At 36.3% G+C, this 22,958-nt stretch overlaps 3 protein-coding genes and 1 long non-coding RNA gene across 7 annotated transcripts; 3 read left to right on the forward strand and 1 right to left on the reverse strand.

The window, feature by feature from the left end:
• Window positions 1-533: 533 nt before the first annotated feature.
• Window positions 534-1,676, forward strand: LOC143913113 (uncharacterized). 2 transcript variants are annotated; one of them, XR_013260688.1, is made up of 2 exons: window positions 534-1,390; window positions 1,469-1,676. It is a non-coding gene; the product is annotated as an uncharacterized LOC143913113 (long non-coding RNA). The 2 variants fall into 2 exon arrangements; XR_013260689.1 differs by having other exon boundaries at window positions 542-1,435; window positions 1,515-1,632.
• Window positions 1,677-2,369: 693 nt separating this feature from the next.
• Window positions 2,370-10,109, forward strand: glu (structural maintenance of chromosomes 4-like protein gluon). 2 transcript variants are annotated; one of them, XM_077432629.1, is made up of 23 exons: window positions 2,370-2,780; window positions 3,160-3,513; window positions 3,583-3,774; window positions 3,841-4,020; window positions 4,103-4,207; window positions 4,283-4,470; window positions 4,543-4,683; window positions 4,756-4,924; window positions 5,002-5,114; window positions 5,195-5,407; window positions 5,490-5,730; window positions 5,809-6,011; window positions 6,080-6,264; window positions 6,341-6,467; window positions 6,544-6,685; window positions 7,375-7,503; window positions 7,580-7,737; window positions 7,809-7,947; window positions 8,034-8,213; window positions 8,292-8,465; window positions 9,228-9,475; window positions 9,554-9,737; window positions 9,823-10,109. In XM_077432629.1, the coding sequence occupies exons 2-23, from the start codon at window positions 3,163-3,165 to the stop codon at window positions 9,991-9,993; spliced, it is 3,933 nt and encodes a 1,310-aa protein (XP_077288755.1). In that variant the 5' UTR covers window positions 2,370-2,780; window positions 3,160-3,162; the 3' UTR covers window positions 9,994-10,109. The 2 variants fall into 2 exon arrangements, 1 of the variants encoding a protein (XP_077288755.1); XR_013260686.1 differs by having other exon boundaries at window positions 2,617-2,780; window positions 8,292-8,535; window positions 8,862-9,475; window positions 9,823-9,956.
• Window positions 9,759-16,424, reverse strand: Gint3 (GDI interacting protein 3). The gene is made up of 9 exons (XM_077432701.1): window positions 16,286-16,424; window positions 14,491-14,828; window positions 14,279-14,412; window positions 13,875-14,022; window positions 13,713-13,807; window positions 13,480-13,636; window positions 13,235-13,392; window positions 10,879-11,008; window positions 9,759-10,806 (listed from the first exon to the last, which is right to left on the reverse strand). The coding sequence occupies exons 2-9, from the start codon at window positions 14,740-14,742 to the stop codon at window positions 10,531-10,533; spliced, it is 1,350 nt and encodes a 449-aa protein (XP_077288827.1). The 5' UTR covers window positions 14,743-14,828; window positions 16,286-16,424; the 3' UTR covers window positions 9,759-10,530.
• Window positions 16,425-19,094: 2,670 nt separating this feature from the next.
• Prosalpha5 (proteasome alpha5 subunit) lies at window positions 19,095-22,741 on the forward strand. Of its 2 annotated transcripts, XR_013260657.1 has the most exons (6): window positions 19,095-19,244; window positions 19,465-19,721; window positions 20,439-20,617; window positions 20,694-20,806; window positions 20,879-21,400; window positions 21,512-21,924. XR_013260657.1 is itself a non-coding variant. In XM_077432181.1 (5 exons), exons 2-5 carry the CDS (start codon window positions 19,465-19,467, stop codon window positions 21,059-21,061), a joined length of 732 nt encoding a protein of 243 aa, XP_077288307.1. In that variant the 5' UTR covers window positions 19,095-19,244; the 3' UTR covers window positions 21,062-22,741. The 2 variants fall into 2 exon arrangements, 1 of the variants encoding a protein (XP_077288307.1); XM_077432181.1 differs by having other exon boundaries at window positions 20,879-22,741.
• The last annotated feature ends 217 nt before the right edge of the window (window positions 22,742-22,958 follow it).

Below are 22,958 nucleotides of genomic sequence, written 5' to 3' on the forward strand. Positions count from 1 at the left end.
GTTATTATTTATATTTGAGCGCTATTAAACATCGACAAGATTTCATTTAAAAATACGTAGCTTTTCGATGCAAGGATTTCATTTTTGAAAACCTTTTTCAAAAAAAAACATAGTGATGTGAGGGTTACAAATATCAATTTTCGATTTAAATTTGGTGCGTCTATTTCAATATTGAAGTTCTCAAATCATTTTGCAAATACATAAATATAATATTGCATAGGGGTGGGTTCAGATTCGAAACGAAAGATCAAAGTCACCTCACAGCATTTATTTAACGATTTGAGAGGTCCACACGGAACCACATCGAGATGGTTAGACAGCGTTTATATAAATTAAAGCGGCGCTTACAAACAAGCATCTCAATCTTCGTATGCGTTTGAGATTCCCAAAGAGCTACGTCTGGACACTGTTGCTACATGGATGTGAAACGTGGATTCTGAAGACCAGGATGATCAGCCGCATCGAAGATTTTGAGATGTGGGTATACAAGCGTATGCTGAAGATCCTATAGAGGATGAACGAATGAGACGACTGGCATGTTAATGCACGTGTTTATTATATGACAGCTGAAGACAGAGTGAGTAGCAGCTGTCCGAACCCAGCCGGGTTGGTCCCCACTCGCAGGAAGGCAACCAAACTCGACCATGTCGTATAAGCGAGCCGCCACATCACTCCCCCCCCCAGCATCAGCGATACCAAAATTACAAAGAAACAAATTTTACAAAAGAAAAAAATTATTGTTACACAAAGAGAAAAAATTATTACGTGGGGAGAAAAAAAATTGTTGACGTGGGTCATCCGCTGTGTACATAGGTGTACCGCCCTGAATGGTCGGTAGATTCGAGGGCGGTGACGTCGCGAGCAGGACGGTGGGTGGTCCGATGGTCGCGCGATGCGATGCTGCGGCGGCGCCGCTCTTCCGAGGCTGATGTCGGTTGGTGGGGCGGCGGGGGCGGCAGGGGCATCGATGTGGTTGATGATACTCCGAGCTCGACTGTGAGTCGTTGTGGCTCGTGGAGGTGTTGTAGCGCTACCGCCCGTCTCGGCGTGACGACGCTCGTGGGGACGGACGGGGCCTTGATGATGATGATGATGATGATGGTGCTGAGGTGGTGTATGTCTTGTGGTGCTGGATGACCGTTCTATGTGTAGTGGATCGCGCATGACTCCACATCCAGCTGTCAAGATCGTCGTCTCATTCGCTCCCCCATTTTTTAAAAGCACCTGTCGTCGACGTTGTGGCTGGACGTCGGTAGGTAGGTAGGTAGGTAGGTAGCCGTGTCTGCTCGTTTATTGTCACCCGCGGGCCGCGACGCGCTCTGTTGATGGCGATGGGGGCGCGGCGGGTAGCTTCTCCCGCCTGACTCGGCGAGGCAGGGATGAGCGGCATGTTGAAATTGATCGAGGCTGCGTGGCTCGATGTCGGGGGTCACCAGTATGGAGGATGAACGAATGAGACGACTGGCATGTTGAAATTGATCGAGGCTGCGTGGCTCGATGTCGGGGGTCACCAGTATGGAGGATGAACGAATGAGACGACTGGCATGTTAATGCACGTGTTTATTATATGACAGCTGAAGACAGAGTGAGTAGCAGCTGTCCGAACCCAGCCGGGTTGGTCCCCACTCGCAGGAAGGCAACCAAACTCGACCATGTCGTATAAGCGAGCCGCCACAATCCCATGGACCAAAAAAGTATGAAATGAAGATGTCTTTGGCATGAGAGGTATAGGGAGAGACAGGAACTCGTTTCTAGCGGAAAAAGATACCTCGGACATATGATATGAGGTCCAAAATTCGAATTTCTCCGTTTAATAACCATGGAAAAAATAGAAAAAAAAGCCTATTTATGATAATATTTAATGCAAAAATGTATTTAATTAAAGTTCATACATACAGCGAATAAGCAAATCTGTATATATTGAATAAACAAATTTGCAAGTACACACCCTATAAATAGTGGATGCAATGAAGCGATGGTATTGTTGTAAACACGGCTATTTAATATAACCGGTGTAAATAAAGGAAATAAAGTGGAATCCATCGACATACTCGACCAGTGCAAACTCGCAGGAGAGCAACACAGACTCAACCATGTCGTAGGGTCCCCACAACCCTAATTAAATTATTTTTTAATAAAATTTCTTTCTTTCACTACAAGACTTATTATTTAAATTCGAAAATAAAACTAGAGCTGAAAAATATAAGAAATAAAACAGAAAGTTCAGAGCTGCACACATAGCACTTTGAACTGCATAGTTAATTTTGTTAGAGATATAATAAGAGCACACACTATGAACCACGCGGTTTTTGGCAAGTGAGCAATAAGCAAGCGTGTCGATATTTTTATCAAATTGCGCGTTTTATAGAAGACTCGAGATAGTCACACCACCATTAGCCTACATATTCAACCGTTTTTTTTTTTTTGTGTAGTATCAACATACAGTGCAAAATAAAAAGATTCAAATTTTCGAGATCAAGCTGTGAAATCACAATCATAAAATATTAAGAGCGGTTGAATGGGCATCCCAATCCCATTCCAAAGTCGAAGTAACAAACCGCTCAGTGTGTACACAGCCAAAGCGTAATGTCGGTGCTGCGAGTGAAATGCGTTGGCAGCACTGATGGCGGCAGCCGTTGGCGCTACAACGGCCGTCACTCGTCGGCGTTTGCTTACGGGCTCATTTAATTGTTTACGTACACAAAATTGTATCTCCAAGCTCCACATTTGTTCAAATAAAACTTTCGTTCTCTAAACCATCTGACAGAAATGCTCTAGAGGTAACATGAACGTCACTATCATATTTGACATTTCTACTTGAAATATGCTGCTCGTACTATTGTCGGCCCTGATTAGAGCTTGTGCAAAAATATGTGATTGAAATTTATTCGAAATATGATATTATAATCTCATCAAAGACAATGCACAGTGTTAACTATTAAAATATTGCTGTATTCATATTTTGATATATAATATAATATATAATATTTATAATAAATTTAGTATTGTTTTAGATTAGAAATCTCTCATATCCTTAATTGTTTTTCTAAAATTCCCATTTAATAAAAAGATAATATTCCATATTAAAAATAGGGAATGCTACATTAATAAGACATTGATGAATAAATAGCAAATTTAAAATCTATTTTCAATTTCTAGGGCATGATGACGTCAAATAAGAAAACATCCGATGATGATGCGATGGAGGTAGACATTGAAACTGAGTTGGCTCAAGTTGCACATTCGACGCCGTCTGTATTGAAAGTTTCCCCTGTTAGTAGAAAGTCGAATGTAGCTCCGAGCAAAAGAAACGCTGCCAACGACGACGACGAGTTCGATCATTTGTCGGACGACGAAGAGGGAGGAATCAGAGTTGGCGATATTTATATACCTCCGGCGCCCAAACCCACACTCTCCACAGAAAATACAGGCCCTCGTCTTATCATAACGAAAATAGTCAATCACAATTTCAAAAGCTATGCCGGGACTCAAGTTCTTGGTCCCTTCCACAAAGTAATCGCCGTTTAATATAAGAACATTTTAATATGGTGTTTGTATTTACAATGCTTTCATTTATTTTAGAGTTTCACTGCAATTATCGGACCGAACGGTAGTGGGAAAAGCAATGTCATTGATTCTATGTTGTTTGTATTCGGATATAGAGCGTCTAAAATTCGATCGAAAAAGATATCTGTCTTACTACATTCTTCAAACAAGTTTCCTCATATAAATAGTGCAACTGTGGAAGTTCACTTTGTTCAAATTACTGATATGGTTTGAAATTTGTTTACACACGATTTGTTAATTGTGCGCAAACAGTTACAGCAATTTATGTTTCAGGAAGGTGAAAATGAATATGAAATTTTACCAAATACGGAATTGGTCGTCGCTCGTTCGGCGTTTAAAGATAATTCGTCTTTTTATATGTTGAACGGTAAGCGGGTTCATTTCAAAGAAGTGGCTAAAGTTCTTAAATCGCACGGAATCGATCTGGTTCACAATCGCTTCCTTATACTTCAAGTATGTTTTCAATTTTTACCGACGTGTGAATGTATTACTTTATTGATTTAACATTAACGTTTTTTTTTGTGTTTTTTTACAGGGCGAAGTTGAGCAAATTGCAATGATGAAAGCCAAAGCTCAAAACGAGCACGAAACTGGTATGTTAGAATATTTAGAAGACATAGTTGGTACTTCTAGGTTTAAGGTTTGTATATTTTTTGTTACATTTGTTATATGGTTGATAATTCTATTTAATGTTCCATTTTTTCCTTATATTTAGGAACCGATTGAAAAATTATCAGTTCACGTTGAAGATTTGTCTGAAGCTCGTAAAGAAAAATTGAACAGAGTTAGACTTGTCGAGGCAGAAAAACAAAAACTCGAAGGGCCGATGAAAGAAGCAATGGAGCAATTGAATATTTTAAACAATTTTACCAGAGCTAAAAATACACTGCTCCAAAAATATATGTAAGATTTTGTATAATATTTTGGTTTTCTTAAAAAAAAATGGCAAACAATTTATGTTGAATTCAATTTTAGACACTCTACGAATAAAAAGGTTCAATTGACTTTAGCAGACAAAGAAAAGTATCAAGATTCTTTGAAAGAACTCGATGATAATATGACTGAAGTAAGAAGTGAAAAAGACGAAAAAAACAAATTTCTCACTGAGAAAAATAAGTATGTGTATGCCTTTTCCTTTTAAGTGTGTAATTTAAACGAATGTGATTTTTATATTATTTTATTTTGCAGAAAATATGAAAATTTGGAAAAACGGAAAGAGGAGTTGAACGATACGTTCAGGAAGATGAAATCAAAAGATGTGACGTTACAAACAAATACAACAGAAATGTCCAAAAGGAAGAAAAATATTGAAGGAGTACTTGAACAGGAGAAAGGAAAATTGATCAATTTTGAACAGGTTTTTACATTTGTTGTAGACGATTTCTATTTATTGTAATCAATTGTTTTTGTTTTAAATTTGAATGTGTGTTTTAGATTCCAGAAAAAAGTAGGCGGGATATTGAAGAATGTAAACAGTTGATGGAAAAACTCAGCGAGGAAAAGGAAACCCAAGAAGAAGACCTCAAAGAATTCATGAAGACTATGAGGTTATTATATATTGAATTATTACATTAATTATACGCATATAATATAATATGTTGAAGAAAATTTATATTTAAATATACAGTTCGGAAACTAAAGGCCTCCAAGAGCACAAAGACAAGGAACAGTCCCGCCTAATTGAACTCACTAAAATTAGAGACGAAACTAAGAAGAATTTCAAATTAGCCGAGTCCGAATTGAAAATATACATGAGCACTGAAGAAAGCGAAAAAGAAAAGTTGGCAGATTATAAAAAGTCTTTGGAAGACGCCATATATGAAGTTCAAGATAACAAAACGTACATTATACATACATACATCATTATTCAAAATCGTTTTGTCTTTTCATGTAAAGAATAATCAACGTAACATTTTCCACAGCAAATTCAATGATATAACCAAAATTCTACCGAAGAAGGAAATCGCCTTGAAAGAGGCAAAAACCACTTACGCCACACTGAAAGAAGACGAGACAAAATTGAGCAACAAAATGCGAAATCTTAGAAATCAAGTTGAAGAGTCGAAGAATGCATTCAGCGCTAATAAACACTCGAACATGATGCTGGACGCTTTGATGAATCAAAAGCGGACCGGAGCGATTCCGGGAATATTTGGACGACTGGTACGCATTCATATATACATATGTATGTATTTGAAGCACTTCTGTACAAATAGATTTGACGTTTTATTTCAATTTTAGGGTGATCTCGGAGCTATAGATCAAAAGTACGACGTTGCGATATCGACGTGTTGTCCGACTTTGGATAATTTAGTCGTTGACACGGCGAGCACTGCTCAAAAATGCATCGAATTTTTGAAAGCGAACAATCTCGGAAGAGCTACGTTTATCGCTGCCGAAAAGCAGGAGCATTTACGGCAGTATTTCAACGCAAATACGAGTTTGTAAGTAGATTTACAAGTGTATTTGCCGATATCGCATCGTATTATATGCTAATTATGGTTTTTTTCAGTCCTGAAAATGCTCCGAGACTGTTTGATCTTGTTCGCGTGTCCGATGATAGGATTAAGCCGGTATTCTATTACGCCTTGCACGATACTTTGGTGGCGAACGATATTGACCAAGCTTCGAGGATTTCTTTTCATGGGAAGCGGCATAGAGTTGTCACTCTTGGTGGCGAAGTCTTCGAAGTCGTCGGTTAGTGTGAGGTTTATTATTTTAAACATCGTTTTGATTTGATTTTCTTTGGTTAAGGTTGTATGTTTTTTTTTAGGTACTATCAGCGGTGGTGGAAATACGGTGATACGTGGGAAAATTGGTTCAAAAGTACAAATTGATGATAGCGTTGATCCTGCCGTGCTTCAAGCGCAAGAGAGGGAACTTGTTAGCGTTGGAGAAAAGTGTGTTTTAGTTTTATGAATTTTTTTTTATATAATTTTCTATGTATGTATGTTTTAACTATGGAATTAATTTTAGATTGAATGATATGCGAGCTCAGATTCCTGAATTGGAGCAAAAGATTTCTTCACTCACTAGAGAGTGCTCTGAACTGAAGTTTCAAAAAGATAAACTTGCTATTGAGTGTAAAAGCTTAGAAGAGCGTATTCCATTATTGAAGGTGAGTGTTTCTTACAGAGTACAATACATATAAAGGAGACAGTTTGTTCCAGTTTTAACCCAAGCAGAGCTAGATACCTTCATTAGTTTGCCGGCGCAGTAAAACATGTATAGTTATTGAACTAATATGGCACCAAATAATTGTCAACAATGATTAAAACAGTGACCCCCACCAGTTTCACCGAACCCTTCTTAATTGGCACCCGAATTGCCATTGGTCTTGACCTCCGCCAAACCCCTGAGACTGACTCACCGAACCCCTGGGGTTCGATCGAACCCAGGTTAAGAACCACTGGATTAGAAGTATATCGTGGGTATACGTGAGATGAAGTCCGGACCTAATTTAATTCGTGCGTAGACAATAATTACGCCAGGTTAGCCTGATTGGCCTTATATATGTCCAGACAATGGACATGTTAGAGTAGTTTAAGGGATTGCGAAGGCTGTGCTCTGCATTTTGCCTTTTAAAAATAGGTACACACGGTAGATCAAGGACTCTTCAGCGAGCGGTTGTTCTATGTGGACCTCTCGAGTCAAAGAATAAATGCTGTGGAACGACTTTGGCTTTTAATTTTGATCCTGAACTCTCACCTCTACGTGTAACAGAAGCTACTTTTTAGATGCCCACAATTTTAGCAGTTTATTTTGTGTTATAAGATTGCTGTAGTACATATGTAACTGTTTTTTTAGACGCAAATTAAAGAACAGACAGATAAAGTAAAAAATTGTGCTGTCGATCTTAAACACAAGTCTTCCATGGAAAAGAAGACGAAGGATCTTGAGTTGTATTTTGAAAAAGCGAATTTGGATTGCGAAAAGGTGATTTTCAATTTTTTCTATTGTTATTTTTGAAGGAATTTAATTGTTTTAAGTGTTATAAATCCATTATTTTAAGGTTGAAAAAATTGTTAATGAAATACACGAGAAAATAGTGAGTGCCGGAAGTGGAAAATATAAGAAGCTACAGACCGGCATTGATGAGCTTGTGCAAAGAATTGATAAAGTTCAAAAAGAAATAACTAGGCTCAATGTTGCTATCAAAACTAGCGAACGGTAAGTTTTATTGTGTTATTTATATTGTTATTCTATTGTTTTCATTTATTTATTTATTATTTTTATATTAGGAATGGTAAAAAGTCTACAGAAAAGATCGATCAAATGGAAAAAGAAATAAGCGATCTTGAAGAAAAACTCAAAAAGATAAAAGAAGAGAAAAAGGAACTCACTCTAGATGGAGCCAAAATACAAAAATGCTTGGAAGAGGTATGTTTTTTTTAGTTTTATATTTATATTCATAAGTTCTGTTATGTATTTTACTTACTATAATATATATATATTCATTATATCAGATTGAAGAACAACTATCAGAACGAAATTCAGAATTTGGCGATTTGAAAGAGGAAATTACAAAACTGACTAAACAAGAGAATAAGCTGAAGAGTGATCGCTTGGAAATCACTAGCAATATAGCCAAAGTAGAAAAGGCTGCCGACGATTTGAAGTCCAAGATTCCGAGTTGGAAACGAGAGGTTAATTAGCATCTATATAATCAGTTTTGTTGTAAGTAAATGCTAAGGATGGGATTTCATTTTGAATCAATATTTTAGTTGGCTTCTTTGCTTCTCGAAACTGTGGATATACCGGGACAAGAACCGCCCTCTCCGCTATCCCAACACACTCCTGAAGAATTGGATTGTTTCAAAGTTGACGAACTGCAAAGCAAAGTTGCCATCCAAGAGGAGAGACTCGGCGATCAGAAGCCTAACTTGCAAGCTATATTGGTAATCATAATAATAGACAAACAAATTTAAATCATAAAATACTATTATATATTTGGATAACCACCGAGAGGTTGCGGTGACACGACAACTCGTTCACAGATTTTCCGTAAACTGATGATGCGCTCCAGGCATTACGTATACGGCCATCTCTTTCTCACCCCGTCTGTTCACCATGATCTCGTTTACTCCGCCATTACGTATGCAGTCATCTCTTTCACAGACCAATTTTTCACCGATAACAGACGGTCTGTGAAAGAGATGGCTGCATACGTAATGGCATAGTAAACAAGATCATGGTGAACAGACGGGGTGAGAAAGAGATGGCCGTATACGTAATGCCTGGAGCGCATCATCGGTTTACGGAAAATCTGTGAACGAGTTGTCAGGTAACCAGAGGTTGCCAGGTACGATCCCGTGGGTTGATCTCGATTGAAAAGAATATATTCCGAGTATTATCTGTAGAGCTGCTGGTCAGATCGTTTTCAATCAGAGTTTGCTAAGTTATCTAATTAATTGTTCAAACGCTTCCTTATCAAATTAGCAAAAACCATCCTACCCTCCACTATTTGAATATGATTCTGTCTCCATTATTTGAATATGATTTCAAAATTTACAATCCATAAATTTATATATGTACAAGTTTAATACCATAGATGTCGCTCAGGGGCAACTTGTATATGGCATCATGGAAAAATATAAAATTGGATCCGTCAGCTATGCTGACTTCTTGCTATAAAAAAAATATATTGTTAATTTTTTTAGGAATATAAAGCAAAAGAAGAATCATATCTACAACGAGCTAATGAATTAGAAGAGATCACAAATAAACGTAACGAAGCTCGCAATATTCACGACGAGCTTCGCAAGAAACGGCATAACGAATTCTTAGCCGGGTTTAATACGATAACGGCGAAGCTTAAAGAGATGTATCAGATGATTACATTAGGCGGTGATGCCGAGTTGGAGCTGGTCGATTCTTTGGATCCGTTCACAGAAGGAATCGTATTCAGGTAACGATTGTAATTAATAAATAGTTAACAACTACCATCTATTTTTGAATGTAATACAGTTTTATATTGAAATTTTAGCGTCCGTCCACCGAACAAGTCCTGGAAGACCATATCAAACCTTTCCGGTGGTGAAAAGACGCTCAGTTCCCTGGCTCTGGTCTTCGCCCTTCACTACTACAAGCCGACGCCGCTTTACGTCATGGACGAAATTGATGCAGCTCTCGATTTCAAGAACGTCTCTATAGTCGCCAACTATATCAAGGTTAGACTAATTAAAACTCGGTTTGTTTCATTGCATCAATAAATATATATTTATAAATGTACATGTGTTATGTATAATATTTCAGGAAAGGACAAAGAACGCTCAATTCATCATCATCTCTCTGCGGTACAACATGTTCGAGCTGGCCAACAGATTAGTCGGAATCTACAAGACCAATGATTGCACCAAATCCGTCACCATACAAAACAATCCTGGTCTAGCAGTGTCCAATGAAGCAAACGCTAGATCGACTTAAAAATTTATGCCATATACGTATTTTTAATTACATTGTAAATAATGGAAATAATGTAAAAAATAATTCCCTTTTTTTAATGTTTTATTTTTATTGAATGATAAAAATTACAATAGTCTAAAACATTTGAATTTTTTTTTTCACGTTTAATTTAAATGCATTTTTTAATCATATAAAAATTATATTTTCAAACAATACTTGAAAATATTCATACACATGTATGTATCTATGTATATTTTAAATGAAGGAACAATTTATGATGAAATCAATTCCTACGTATGTATGTATATATTTGGTTAAGTGATAACAATAAACATGGTGCTTTGAAAAGCAGCGATGGCGTACATTGACAGGAATGTAATGAAAACGTCAAGATTCGCGTGTAGATATGACAAAAATGTCGAGTGATGATGATTAGACGAGGCGTGCAAAATGTGTCTAGGCGCATGGTGAACGTTAACAGTCTGATGATGATAAATTAGAATGCGATTAACAGTGAATGTAAGCAACAATATAAAACGACAGTGGCGGTCGGCGCTATTACGCTTGAGGCATCAGTATCATGACCTCAGGCTTCAGATAGACGTCGCGCTGCTCCGACTTATCGATCTCTTCGGCGACGCTTGGATCCCAAGCGAAGATCAGCATGGTCGCTGGCACCAATCGCAAGTCGATCAGCGTCCTGTCCGAGTCGTCGTCTAGGGATAGTTTGTTGCCGCCTGGAGATATCAGAACAAACGGTAGACCTTCGTGCTCGAGATTTTCACTGACGAAGGAGTACACCTCGGCGAGCTTTTCGTACACGGAGAATGTTCCCTGAGAATAGTTTAAAATTTTAGTTCGTTTGATATTGTCTCTTGATTTTGTAGAATTGTGAGATTATTGTACCTGCAGGAGGATGCCGTCCGGAAACCGTATCCTCAGAACGGCGTATCTGTATTTTCTAAATTCGCGCAGTTCGTCTTTTTCTCTCATAGCTTTGGTGCGCAGCATGAGACTTTTTTCCATTGCTTCAGTCCTATAATTTCAATGTTTATGTAAGTACTTATAAGTAAATATAAAAGGACGGAAAAAAAAACGGTGTCACAACATATCACTCAACGACATATAGCTCTATTATATTATATTCACCGATAAAACGTTCACGAAATTATTATTAAATAATGTGAGCGTAAGCGTTTTATCTGTGAATATAATGTCCGTGAGTGTTATGTCTAGTCTTCGGGGGTAGAGTTTCGATTTCACAAGAAAAAGGGTTTACTATTGTCCTACAAAGCTAGGGCAAAAAAAAGTTGACAATAGTGAACCCTTTTGCGTGAGCGTTTTATCTGTGAGTAAAATGTCCATGGGCGTTTTGTCGCGGAACCGAAAAAAATGTATAGGACACGACATCATTAAATGAAGGGCGCAGACACAGTGATACGCAGCACGTGTTTTATTTTTAGATCGCCATAGCACGCCTGATCTATGCTATGGCGATCCAGGCTAAAGGTCACCCCCTGGCGTGTTTTCGGTAATATTTTATCTTTGTATTGACAGTGATCGATAATGGTGATTCCCATATTTGTAGGAATGTTGGAGAAACATGTCGAAATAATCGTACGAATTAATAATGATATAACACACGCCTATTCACAGTGGGAGTCTACCTAGGCATGCCGTGCCATAAGATTCATTGTGTCTTAAATTAAGTATAGTTAGGTACATTTGGAGTGGTGATTCCCAACCAGGGCCTGTGAGAATATGAAAAAGGTTGCTTAAGCTAATGATTTTTATTCAAGATTATGGATTAAGAGCCAAATAATGGTTAAATAGAAATATTTAAAGGGTTTCTCCAAACAAAATAAAAAAGATGGATGATTACCAGCCTATAAGACAAGAAACGAAAAAATGAGATTTTTGGACTATTCACATTCTGACTTGCCATTTCGCACCACTATGAAGTATGTCACTGAACGCTATTCTACGAATGACGTTTTTTTGAAACGGAGTTGTCCTAGAGACATTTTTCGAATCGCAATTCATCAAATGACACATTGTTTGAATGCGTATTATTGCCAAGTTTCAAGCCAGTGGTAATGTGTTTAATAATAAAGTTATTTTTCGACGCGATATCAACATTTTTTTTTTTTTTGTAGCTACATATTATATTTTATACTTACGTGTATTATATAGCAACCATTAATTGTACATATTTACATATAAAATTATTATATAAAAAAGCAATAAACCATGTAGCGTTAGGGAATTAATAAAGTTATACAAGGTTGTTTTAAATAAACATGAAATTATCAATACAAAAGTTCTATATATCTATCAACTTAATAATTAATATTCGAACAATTTGTCATTCGAAGATTTTGTTGATCGAAAAATGTGTCTATCGAACGACTTGTGCTTCGATAAATTGCCATTCGAGTAATTCACTTCGACCGATTGATTTCAAAGAATTAGCCTAGAATCCTATGAACTATATATTTGTATCAAAACAGATCAGCAAAAAAGGATCCAATGAAGTTAAGTAATATTTTCGGCTTTTTTTTTAAAATCTTAAATTAAGAGGGCTGTACACCCGAAACCTTAATTTTGTTACCGTTCCTTTCTTCGATATATATATATTGAGTGTATGTATATATTGAGTGAATGCGACAATATATATATATCAATATATATATTGAGTGAATGCGACAGTTGCGCTTCGACCAGATAAAACGTATTTTAAATTGACAAAATCGAGGTTTCGTATTCTCCTATTTTCTCCTCCAAAGCTGGACCAATTTTTAAAAAAATTTCATCTACGGTATGAGAAAGATACTTTCTGTGCATCTGTCGGCGTATTTTTTTAAAAATCGATCGTTAAATAAGCACGCTGGACTCGTTTCGTGGGTGTAAAAAAGAGGCGATTTTATAGATGTTTGGCGGCTCCTAGCTCCTATAAAAAATAATTAATCAAAAAAATAAAACGATAGATGCACCCCAATGGTGGATATCCATAGCATATTAAAAAATAATTTCTCTAGTGCCATAATTGAGGAAGGGAGAAGTATAGTACGTTTGTATGGACAAGGCGCTGCTGTCCAGCCCTCGAAGGCATTGAAAAATATCGCAGAAGATATAATATCGAGTGGGTTGGATCCTTATTGCAGAACGATATTCACAGATCTATCACCACATACATACATACAAGCACTCAATACAAATCTATATATAACTCAATACAAACAAATATAAAAATGAATTCAACCTTAATTGATGTTCCCGTTTAATTTCTTCAGGAGATATCGCATAGAAATCAGGCGGCAGATCCATCCTGCTAGCGGCTTGCGATGGAGACAATACTTGCAGATTCCTATCTAATTCTAAAGTGATCGGTTCCGTTGTTTGTAGTGCGTCCACTATCAACTGCAAAGAAGCAAATACATATGTACATACAAGCAAATATCAATAGATTACATTTAAAATATACAATATGAATGAATCATTTCATACAGTTAAAGTATCCATCGAATCGGTAATATCCTTATCGAACACTAAATATTTTTCTTCACTAGTATTATCCGCATTCGGAATCGTCTGCTCTTTAAAACCAGCTCCTCTGAGTAATTCCAAAGCTCCATCAACGCCTTGTACCTTCTCGCAGAATATTCTGTTGAAAAATATCGATACGTTCACGCAAAAGTGTAACGATTTAAATTTTCATCAAATGCAAACGAAAATATTACCTATTCGTCATGCGTATTTTGCGGTACTTCTCTTCGGTTGGATTTGAGATAATATTGTCTAAATATTTACACAGAATTTCTACACACGATTCGATCTAAAAACAAATCAACTTATTAGTCATCCTATTACACACGATGAATACACTATTTTTATCGTCGCACCTTTTCTCCGCCTTTATTACAAGACTTTATAATACAGCAAGCTATCAAATAATCAGCTATTTCGCCACTTTCAAGTTGCTCGTACAGTATCTTTCTGATTTTTTTCTTCCACTCATCTTTCGGTAATATCTCATTATCGTAGAAGCACCTGAAATATATAACATCACATTACAAATAAAACAGTACATCATTATCTTTCTTTTATCTATTAATTGTCTATTTACACATACAATATAAAAATAATAGATTTATCTATTTATTTATATTCTAGTGTTCAACCACAGTAGAAAATTTTGGTTAATAAATCAGTTAATTTATTATATGCATATGAATTTTAGCCGAAACAGAGCAATGTACATATGTAGGTACTTTCACTAGTATAGTAACAGTACATATTGACTTACTTGAAATACACTCCGGTGACGGCAAGATGAGGTGATGCTTCTAATGAAACTTCTCGATTCGGCTGAGGAGCATCTACCGGAACATTTTCGGCTTCATTCTTTCTTTCTATCTCAAGTTCTTTCTTCACTTGAGCCTGAATAATAAGAAGACATACATAAGTATATGTATAATGAACATTATATTATGTATCTAAATTGTTTAAAATTTTTACTTTGATCGCCGATATAGAAGTATTGAACGTTGGGTTGTCTCTTTTCTTCTCGTTGAGTCTCATCAGAGCTGCCTGTGCAGCGAGACGGCTTTCCTGCGAGAGATCTTTCCTCGGAAGTGGTTTGTATGCATTAGGGTTCGAAGCCGGTTTGGATGAAGACGATTCATCGTTGAGTTTGCGGCCGGGACCAGCTAGCTTAAATTTGGCGTCGGCTTTCTTTCTGGAGAAGAACTTTTTGATCTTTTCAGCCATTTTAAATTAGATTCGTGGCGTGTGCTCCTTCGGTAACTTCAATCTGGAAACGCTCTCTTTCAATTCTTGAATGGCTTTGGATGTCGCTGAAAAGAAAATCATACAAAAATACTAATTTCATCTCCTTTTATAAGAGAAAACGGTTTGAAGTTAATTATTATAAAGAAAGAACTTGCAGAAAGTGAATGTTATAAAATTTGATTGCATTCTAATCAGACTATCCTAATAAAGATGGGATTTGTAGGGAATTATAAATATCAAAGCTTACCGCAGATCAAGCGTAACTGGAAACCATTAAAACCAACCTTTTTCGAATCAAATATTTGAGCAACAAAAAATCAAGAACAAAGAACGACCTCAACACGTGGCACGTTACCCCTCTACACCAGATTATGAACGTTTTTGAATATTTAAATACCCGCACAGCAGACGTGCTTCTAAATTTTTACTCAACCAATCATCAGTATACTCTGCAGCTCGGTAGAGTTCAATTCAACCAGCCACGTCGAACTCACGACACATAATGCCACGCGTTTACAAAACTTACACTTGTACTAAAAAATAAATAGCTTCGCTAAAATTTTACCGACTTTTTATAGACACCAGAATCTCTCCAGTACACATACTTCCTCTACCAACAACCGGCAACCTGGTTTATTTTTATTTTATTTTATTAATTGAAAAATCAACAGACAGGATGTACATAGATATGTATAAAAAAAACAAATAGTAAATAAATAATATATGTAACATCCGAGTTCAATAATAGATTTTTACAAAAATGAAAAAGATAAATATAAGGAAAACAAATTAAAAAGTAAAGAATAAAGGCATGACAAAATATGTAGAACATTGCATAATTAAACTATAGTATTAAAATATTTGGAAAAGGTTATAAAATAGAATATAAGAAGAAATTGAAATTTACAAATATAAAACAAATGAAAAAGGTAAATACAAAATAAACAAATGAAAAGGAAAAGAATGAAAGCTATAATATGATTAAATAGCACATTACATAACTAAACTAAAGTATAAAAATATTGGAAATATTGAAAAAATAGAATAGGAGAAGAAATGAATCAATCGGTCAAGATTCTTTTGATGTTAGACCTGAATTGATGTAGGGAAATACCAAATAGATCAACCTCATTCAGCTCTCCGTTAAACATACGATAAACGCGCTGCAGATAAAAATATTTTTGGGAATTAGTATTGAAAGGATCAAGTGAAAAGAGTGCAACGCGTCTAGAGTACCGAACTGGGATTCTGAAATTAACCTTATTCAGTAAATCAGAACAATCAAGGAAACCATTTATGAGCTTAAAGAAGAATATAGCATCAGTATATAGTCTATAGAAAATATATTAGAGGAAATACTGACTCTTCAGCGGGTAAGTATCCGACATAAGCTAATTTTGAGTTATGCAACCTTACATATTTGATAAATTAGAAATAAATATTTAAAATAGAATTTTTTCTTGAAATTATGAAAATCAAAGGTAGAGAGGTTAAAGTAAGAGCGATGACGACTTTAACTTACGGGGTCTCATAAACCGCTCCGATATTTTCTTCCCGTAAAGTTTCCAAGAGAGGAATATGAGCAGGAGGGTGATGAAGAGTATGACAAGGAATGTCTTGAGGAGCAGCAGGTGGAAGTCGTCGAATTGAGGCAGCTGCAGCTGCAGGGAGAGGGGCAGATCGAGGCGGAGGGGAATTTCAGGCAGCAATTGCCGCAGCAAGGAGTCGAACGATTCTCCAGCTGCGGAGCCGCCGCCCTCGCGCGAATACCACCAGCTCATCAGCTGCTACTCGCAATGACAGATCTGCACCACCACTACAAACCACTTTGTACTACACCACCCGTCGCCATTTATGCACACTTTGTTACTACTTTTCGTGATTTGTTATCTTATCTGTAAACAATGTAAATAGTTGGAAGTAGATGTCCATCAAAGTGAAGCTGTTACAATATAATTATACTTCTCCCCCCCCCCCTCCACTTAACCGTATCATATGCTTGAAGTGGATTTAAATAATGAGTGTAGTAGTCAGTGGCGGCTCGTGAGAATTCATAAAGGGGAGGCTGCAGAGCTTAATCGGGCTGTAGTAGCTCGTTGACCATACCGATGATCAAATTCAGACAAAAATAGCATGCATATGTACTATACTGGGAGGTCTGCAGCCTGTAGCCCATATGGACGGCAAAAATAGCATGCATTTTTACTATTTTGGGAGGGCTGTAGCCCTGCAGCCCATATAGACGAGCCGCCACTGGTGGTAGTGTAGTAATTATCAGCGTATTGTAATAGTATGTAATGGTTCTCGGGAAAATGCATTACATTGCACTGAATAGTGGCGCAGTTTCGAGAAGTCCTAATTTTGAAAGTCGCATATTTGTATTGCTAAAAAAAGGTTCAATATCCATTTGCATATTATTGTGGCGGCTCGCTATACGACATGGTCGAGTTTGGTCACCTTCCTGCGAGTGGGGACCAACTCGGCTGTGTTCAGAGTAGCTACCTCACTCTGCCTTCAGCTATGAATAATAAAGCACGTGCATCAACATGCCAGGCGTCTCATTCGTTCATCCCCCATATTATTAAGGGTAATCGGATTATTTTGCATATTGTGATCGTGCACATGACAATCGTTGCTACAAAAATCACGAATATGGAATATCTGGCACTCAAACTCTCGTTAGTGGAAGGAATTTTCGGGTGCCAGTTGTTCCGTGATCGAGATTATAGTAACGTGTGCGAGATAACTTTGTGTGGAATATTCACTGAACCATTATTTTGTTCATCTATGCATGTGTTGCGGCTTGCTATATGACATGGTCGAGTTCGGTCATCTTCCTGCGAGTTGGGACCAACTCCGCCGCGTTCAGAGTTGTTACTATCATTTCGTCTTCGGCCGTCATAATAAACCAACGTGCATTAACAAGCCAGTCGTCTCGTTCGTTCCATCCCCATCCCCTATATATGTATATGAGGATTATTTAGTGTTTTTTTTTGTTCTTTGTATATATTATGAGGAGCGACAGACTAAAACAATGGAATAGTGAAATAAGAATGTTATGTGGGATCTATCAACATATTTGAACCTTTACTAACACGCAGGATGGCAATACAAGTCCAAGCATGTGAAGTCCCCACAACACCTTTAATTATTAACACAATTAAGGTCTGTTCATACTTAACAGCACTGCACGACTACGTTTCAAATATTTCATTTTATTACATTTCTATTCATATCTACCTACACGTCGCGGTCACGTCACGCTTACAGCAATTTGGCCGAGTGCAAGGCAAAATCGGCTTACTTATACATTACAGGCCATGACGATACGGCGCAATATTGCTTACGTTGTATTGACGAGTACTTGCAATATGAATGCATACACGTGCATTCGTAGCTACGCGTCAGAATACAAGTCAGCAAAAATGTTTCGACGTTTATTGAACGAAAAATTATGTATAATCGCGCTGTTGTTGGAAGAAGAAGCTCAAGAAGGCAACAAAAAAGCACGGAGGCGTTTTGATGTGCATCCCATTTTAAAAAATAGAAAAACCGAAGGAGAGTTTTGGACACTGTATAAGGAGCTTGTGGATGATGGACAAAATTTTTTTAAATATTTCCGTAAAAAAATTTTTTTTTTTTTAAATATTTGCGCCAAAACCATGTCGAAATATTAAACAGCTATCAACTGTCACTATCGATAATTGGTCCAAAACAGCAAAGCGGCAGACTCATGGCACGTAATTCGCGTGTATATTTCCACGATGGCCAAAAAAACGGATACGATGCGTTGACGGATGTTGCTGTAAGGTATGAACAGGAAATGTCGGGTACTGCTGTAAGCCTACCGTGGCGTAAACGTGACGGTTAGTATGAATGTACCCATACAAAATGTACTAAAGAATACTTTTCGTACGGCCGGATACCTGCTGAAGTCGGTACGTGCTGACTAGGTATGAACAGACCTTTATTCTAAATTTATTTATATTTAATGGTTCAAAAACAAATAAAAATAATTACCCCACCTATGCACTAGATCTTTTTGAAAAGAAAATGGAAAAAAGTAAGAAGGGAAAAGAAATATAATACATGATATAATACCCTTTTACAATTTTGCTTTTTAATTTTTTTTTCTCAAATTTGGAACATCTTCTTTGGCTGAATCAATCCAGAGCATTATAGTAAGGTTGACTAAGCTTTTAGAGTGCATATTTACTGAATACTGGAATTTTTAATTAATTATGCTAAATTTTCATGTTTGAATTCAAAATAAAATTAATTTAATCAGTTTTCAAGCAGTATTTTAATTTTCACTGCCTAATTCTGTTTAGAATGTAAAATAATTCCACCAGATTACATGCATAAATAAATGCAAGTAATATAGTGATTTAATATGGTCGACGAAATACAAACCTAAGGCCACAAGTGTCTTGACTGGACGCGGTGACTCGCAGGATCGTCTGAGCCGGCACTTTTCAAAGGTAAATATCCCAGTTAAAATCTCATACAGGGTAATTTGGAGGCTTAGTAGAGTCCCCAAATGGAGGCGGAGTCTCACTTAGCGCTTCTCCCCCCCTTTTTCCGATGTATTCCCCGTCAAAACATAACCTCAACCATTGCTTCTCATTTCGCCTGATACAACCACTGTTATGAAATCCATATCTCAGTATATAACTTTTTAAGGGTTTGTGTTCATTGTAGATGTTCTTGACACGTTCCGAGTATGACCGTGGCGTCAACACGTTCAGCCCAGAAGGACGTCTTTTCCAGATCGAATATGCCATCGAAGCTATCAAACTCGGATCAACAGCCATCGGTATATCTACATCTGAAGGTGTGGTGTTGGCCGTTGAGAAAAGAATCACATCACCGTTGATGGAGCCTACGACTATTGAAAAGATTGTGCAAGTTGATGCTCACATCGCTTGTGCCGTGTCAGGCTTGATGGCCGATTCCAGGTATGCTTTGTATAAGTATATATTTACCTTTAAATGCTTGTAGAACTTTTGTATCAATCGAATTCTGTATATGTTATAACATTATTATTTTGATGCACATATTTTGGATTGAATTGGTCTACTTTATATATGATACTTAGACTTAACATACGTCTATAATTTGTTACTCTAATCTTCGGTCAGTACTTGTAGTACTAGATTTAAATGTGACTTGGTCTGGAATTTAAATATACATACGTAGACTGGACAAAAATACTCAATAGCTTTCAGATAGATATTCTTCTTTCTGCTGAATTAATTGGAATGATATTAACATTCAAGAAAATAACGAGAAACTATTGAAAAAGTACCATTTTCAAAATACATCACTGTATAGGAGATAGTTTATACAAATGTCCAGTCATATTGAAGAATTTTATTATACTAAAAAGATTCGCAATGTTGCAAATATTAAAAAAGGCTTATTTTGATTGGTTTTTTAAGCCAGTTATAGTGTATACACTTGTATGGTATGCAAATATATGAATAAATCTCAGAATCAGCAATAATTGAATTACTACAAAACTTATCAAAATTGTTGAATTCACCTATATTTCAAACCGAATCTTGTATGTATTCCAACAATGTATTTATTTTTGTACCCGTATATTGAATATTATGCATATATTGCGAGTCATATGTTCAGCTAATATTCATGATATATCATTTGCTTTACAGAACGTTGTTAGACAGAGCCCGTATTGAATGTCAAAATCACTGGTTTGTATACGACGAAAGAATGACAGTAGAATCGTGCGCACAGGCTGTTAGTAATTTAGCTATACAGTTCGGAGACAGCGATGAGGATAGCGGTACGGCCATGTCCAGACCCTTCGGTGTAGCAATCTTATTCGCTGGTATGTTCACCTCTTATCATATCATCGTGTTTACTATTTGGAATTCAAATTGACTGAAAGTTTTCGATGATTCTAGGTATCGATGAAAAGGGTCCTCAATTGTTCCACATGGATCCCAGCGGCACTTTTGTGCAGTTTCACGCAAAGGCAATCGGCTCTGGTAGCGAAGGTGCTCAGCAAAGCTTACAGGTATAATATTGTTTCGTACGTTTTGAGTTTGTTGTTTATGGTGATTTTTTTTAAATATTACTCTTTTTATAGGAGGTTTATCACAAATCCATGACCCTCAACGAGGCGATCAAAAACGCCCTCACTATTCTAAAGCAAGTAATGGAAGAAAAACTATCAGAAAATAATGTGGAAGTTGTTACATTAACTCCGGACGGTCTTTTTCAATTATTCTCAAAGGAAGCTTTAACAAATGTCATAAAAGACATTCCTTAAGATTGTTTTTTTCTTTTTAATTTTACAAATACTGTCTTACTTTATAATGTCAAGTTTAATATTTCTGAATAAACTTATTATTTATAGGAGCATATTTTATGGCCGACTACATTTAACTTCTTTTTTACACGAAAATTGTTATGTGCTTAAGGTTTATGGAAATATTTTGATATCAGATAATGTCTACGACTTGTATGCGGTATTAATTAATAATTTTCAAATTACATTATTCTAATAAAGTTTATTATTTTTTGCAATTTTCAGACATTTATTCCTAACATCCATTATAACACATATATATTTGAAAAATTGGTACTTATTGGTTATACGGGCGCATCTGTATACACACATACAAACACACGACAGTTGCATGGATGTCCTCTAGGTGTTGCAAACAGTTTTAGTAAAGTGACAGTACCATAGAAGTAGAATGCATAGAATCGCTCTCAGCCTCCAAAAATGTTGCTACAAAAACTCTGCGTGGCAGAGTTTGTTCATTGTTTGCTAAACTTCGTCTCTCTCTCTCTCTTGTCTCTCTTCTGACTTTCCGTCTCTTTTCAATGGCTCGCTTTTAGACGATACTTTGGTTAACAATGACCATTCTATTCATTCTACTTCTATGGACAGTACGCAATTAGCGATTCACGTTTTATCGAACAATATCAAAACAAAAGTCGAAAAAGCGTTTCTCAAATAATTTAATTATATTAATTGTTTATACTCGATGCTCTGATGCGCCCGTATAACCAAGAAGTACCGAAAATTAAACCACACATGCATATGTATGTACTTTGAACGTAGTTTTGTCTAACAGATGTAATCCTTATCCCTATAAATCTCCAATTAAAAACAAACTGTATATCAACTGCTGTTTACTATATATCTATATGTTACAGACCAAGTGTACATTTCGTTTATTCATACACCAACCAATCCGGCTAGTTATAGTGTACACGGATGAACTTATTTGTTCTTGTACAAACTGTTTTCTGTATTCCAAGCTCAATATTTCTAATATTTTATAAATAAACGGAAACCGGAATTATAGCAACGTTGTAATATGGTTTTATAGGATTTCTCTTTTAAATACTTGGTGTTTTGAGATCTCAAAAATTTCATGCAACACCCGGTGAGTATTTTTGATGATAGCTTTTGACTGTTGACACTTATACCAGTAGTTTGTGTATGAATCAACTATTCATGAACGAACTGGAATGAACACTCGAACTGTAACATGTGTACGTATTTTGCTTTTATATTGTACAAAAAGATCATCAAATTTAAGAGGCTTAATTTCATTACGTAAATAAAACAATATGAGTGTAACATTTTACAAATTGCTTTGAACACATTTGTGTGTTCTTTCAGCGTAAATATTACAAAGCTATCAATAGAAAATTTTGTTTTGCATTAAAATGGATTTATAATAAACCTGACACAGCATTCGAGTCGGTATGACATTGCCTAATAATACAAACCAATTTTCCAAATGTTCCGACAACAAATTAAAAGCATTTCCGTCTGTCCGGTGGAATATTTTTACAAAGACAACTTTGTACCAATAATTGCGAGAAAATTGCTGCAATAATTGAGTGCATCTTTGAATATTGATGATGCGCCCATGTTCATTGTATTTTTGACTCGGTGATTTGAACTGATGGATAAATAATGTGTACTATTGAGTTTTTTTTGTCTGTATGTACCACATATTTCCGCTCATATTGAATTATCATGGCCATTTTTATAGCACTATTTTGCATAGAAGACCATTTTATATAAAAATAAGGACCCTCGAATAGGGTCTTGTCCTTCCTGTTGAAGAAAATGCAGGATGCCACTACCGAAAGGACATAATATAATACAAGCTGGGTATACAATTAGCATAATGTTATACAAG

The sequence above is a fragment of the Arctopsyche grandis genome, chromosome 6 (genome assembly GCF_051622035.1).
Source record: "Arctopsyche grandis isolate Sample6627 chromosome 6, ASM5162203v2, whole genome shotgun sequence".
In the NCBI taxonomy this organism is placed as follows: domain Eukaryota; kingdom Metazoa; phylum Arthropoda; class Insecta; order Trichoptera; family Hydropsychidae; genus Arctopsyche; species Arctopsyche grandis.

What these genes read in the sequence shown, in the direction of transcription:
- glu (XM_077432629.1), top strand. Translation starts at nt 3,163, where the DNA reads ATGATGACGTCAAATAAGAAAACATCCGATGATGATGCGATGGAGGTA. An exon ending in TTCTTGGTCCCTTCCACAAA is followed by an intron (nt 3,514 to 3,582) that starts GTAATCGCCGTT and finishes CATTTATTTTAG; the next exon opens with AGTTTCACTGCAATTATCGG. An exon ending in TTGTTCAAATTACTGATATG is followed by an intron (nt 3,775 to 3,840) that starts GTTTGAAATTTG and finishes TTTATGTTTCAG; the next exon opens with GAAGGTGAAAATGAATATGA.
- Gint3 (XM_077432701.1), bottom strand. Translation starts at nt 14,742, where the DNA reads ATGGCTGAAAAGATCAAAAAGTTCTTCTCCAGAAAGAAAGCCGACGCC. An exon ending in CTTCTATATCGGCGATCAAA is followed by an intron (nt 14,413 to 14,490) that starts GTAAAAATTTTA and finishes CTTATTATTCAG; the next exon opens with GCTCAAGTGAAGAAAGAACT. An exon ending in CGGACGGCATCCTCCTGCAG is followed by an intron (nt 10,807 to 10,878) that starts GTACAATAATCT and finishes AACTATTCTCAG; the next exon opens with GGAACATTCTCCGTGTACGA.
- Prosalpha5 (XM_077432181.1), top strand. Translation starts at nt 19,465, where the DNA reads ATGTTCTTGACACGTTCCGAGTATGACCGTGGCGTCAACACGTTCAGC. An exon ending in GGCTTGATGGCCGATTCCAG is followed by an intron (nt 19,722 to 20,438) that starts GTATGCTTTGTA and finishes TTTGCTTTACAG; the next exon opens with AACGTTGTTAGACAGAGCCC. An exon ending in GTGCTCAGCAAAGCTTACAG is followed by an intron (nt 20,807 to 20,878) that starts GTATAATATTGT and finishes CTCTTTTTATAG; the next exon opens with GAGGTTTATCACAAATCCAT.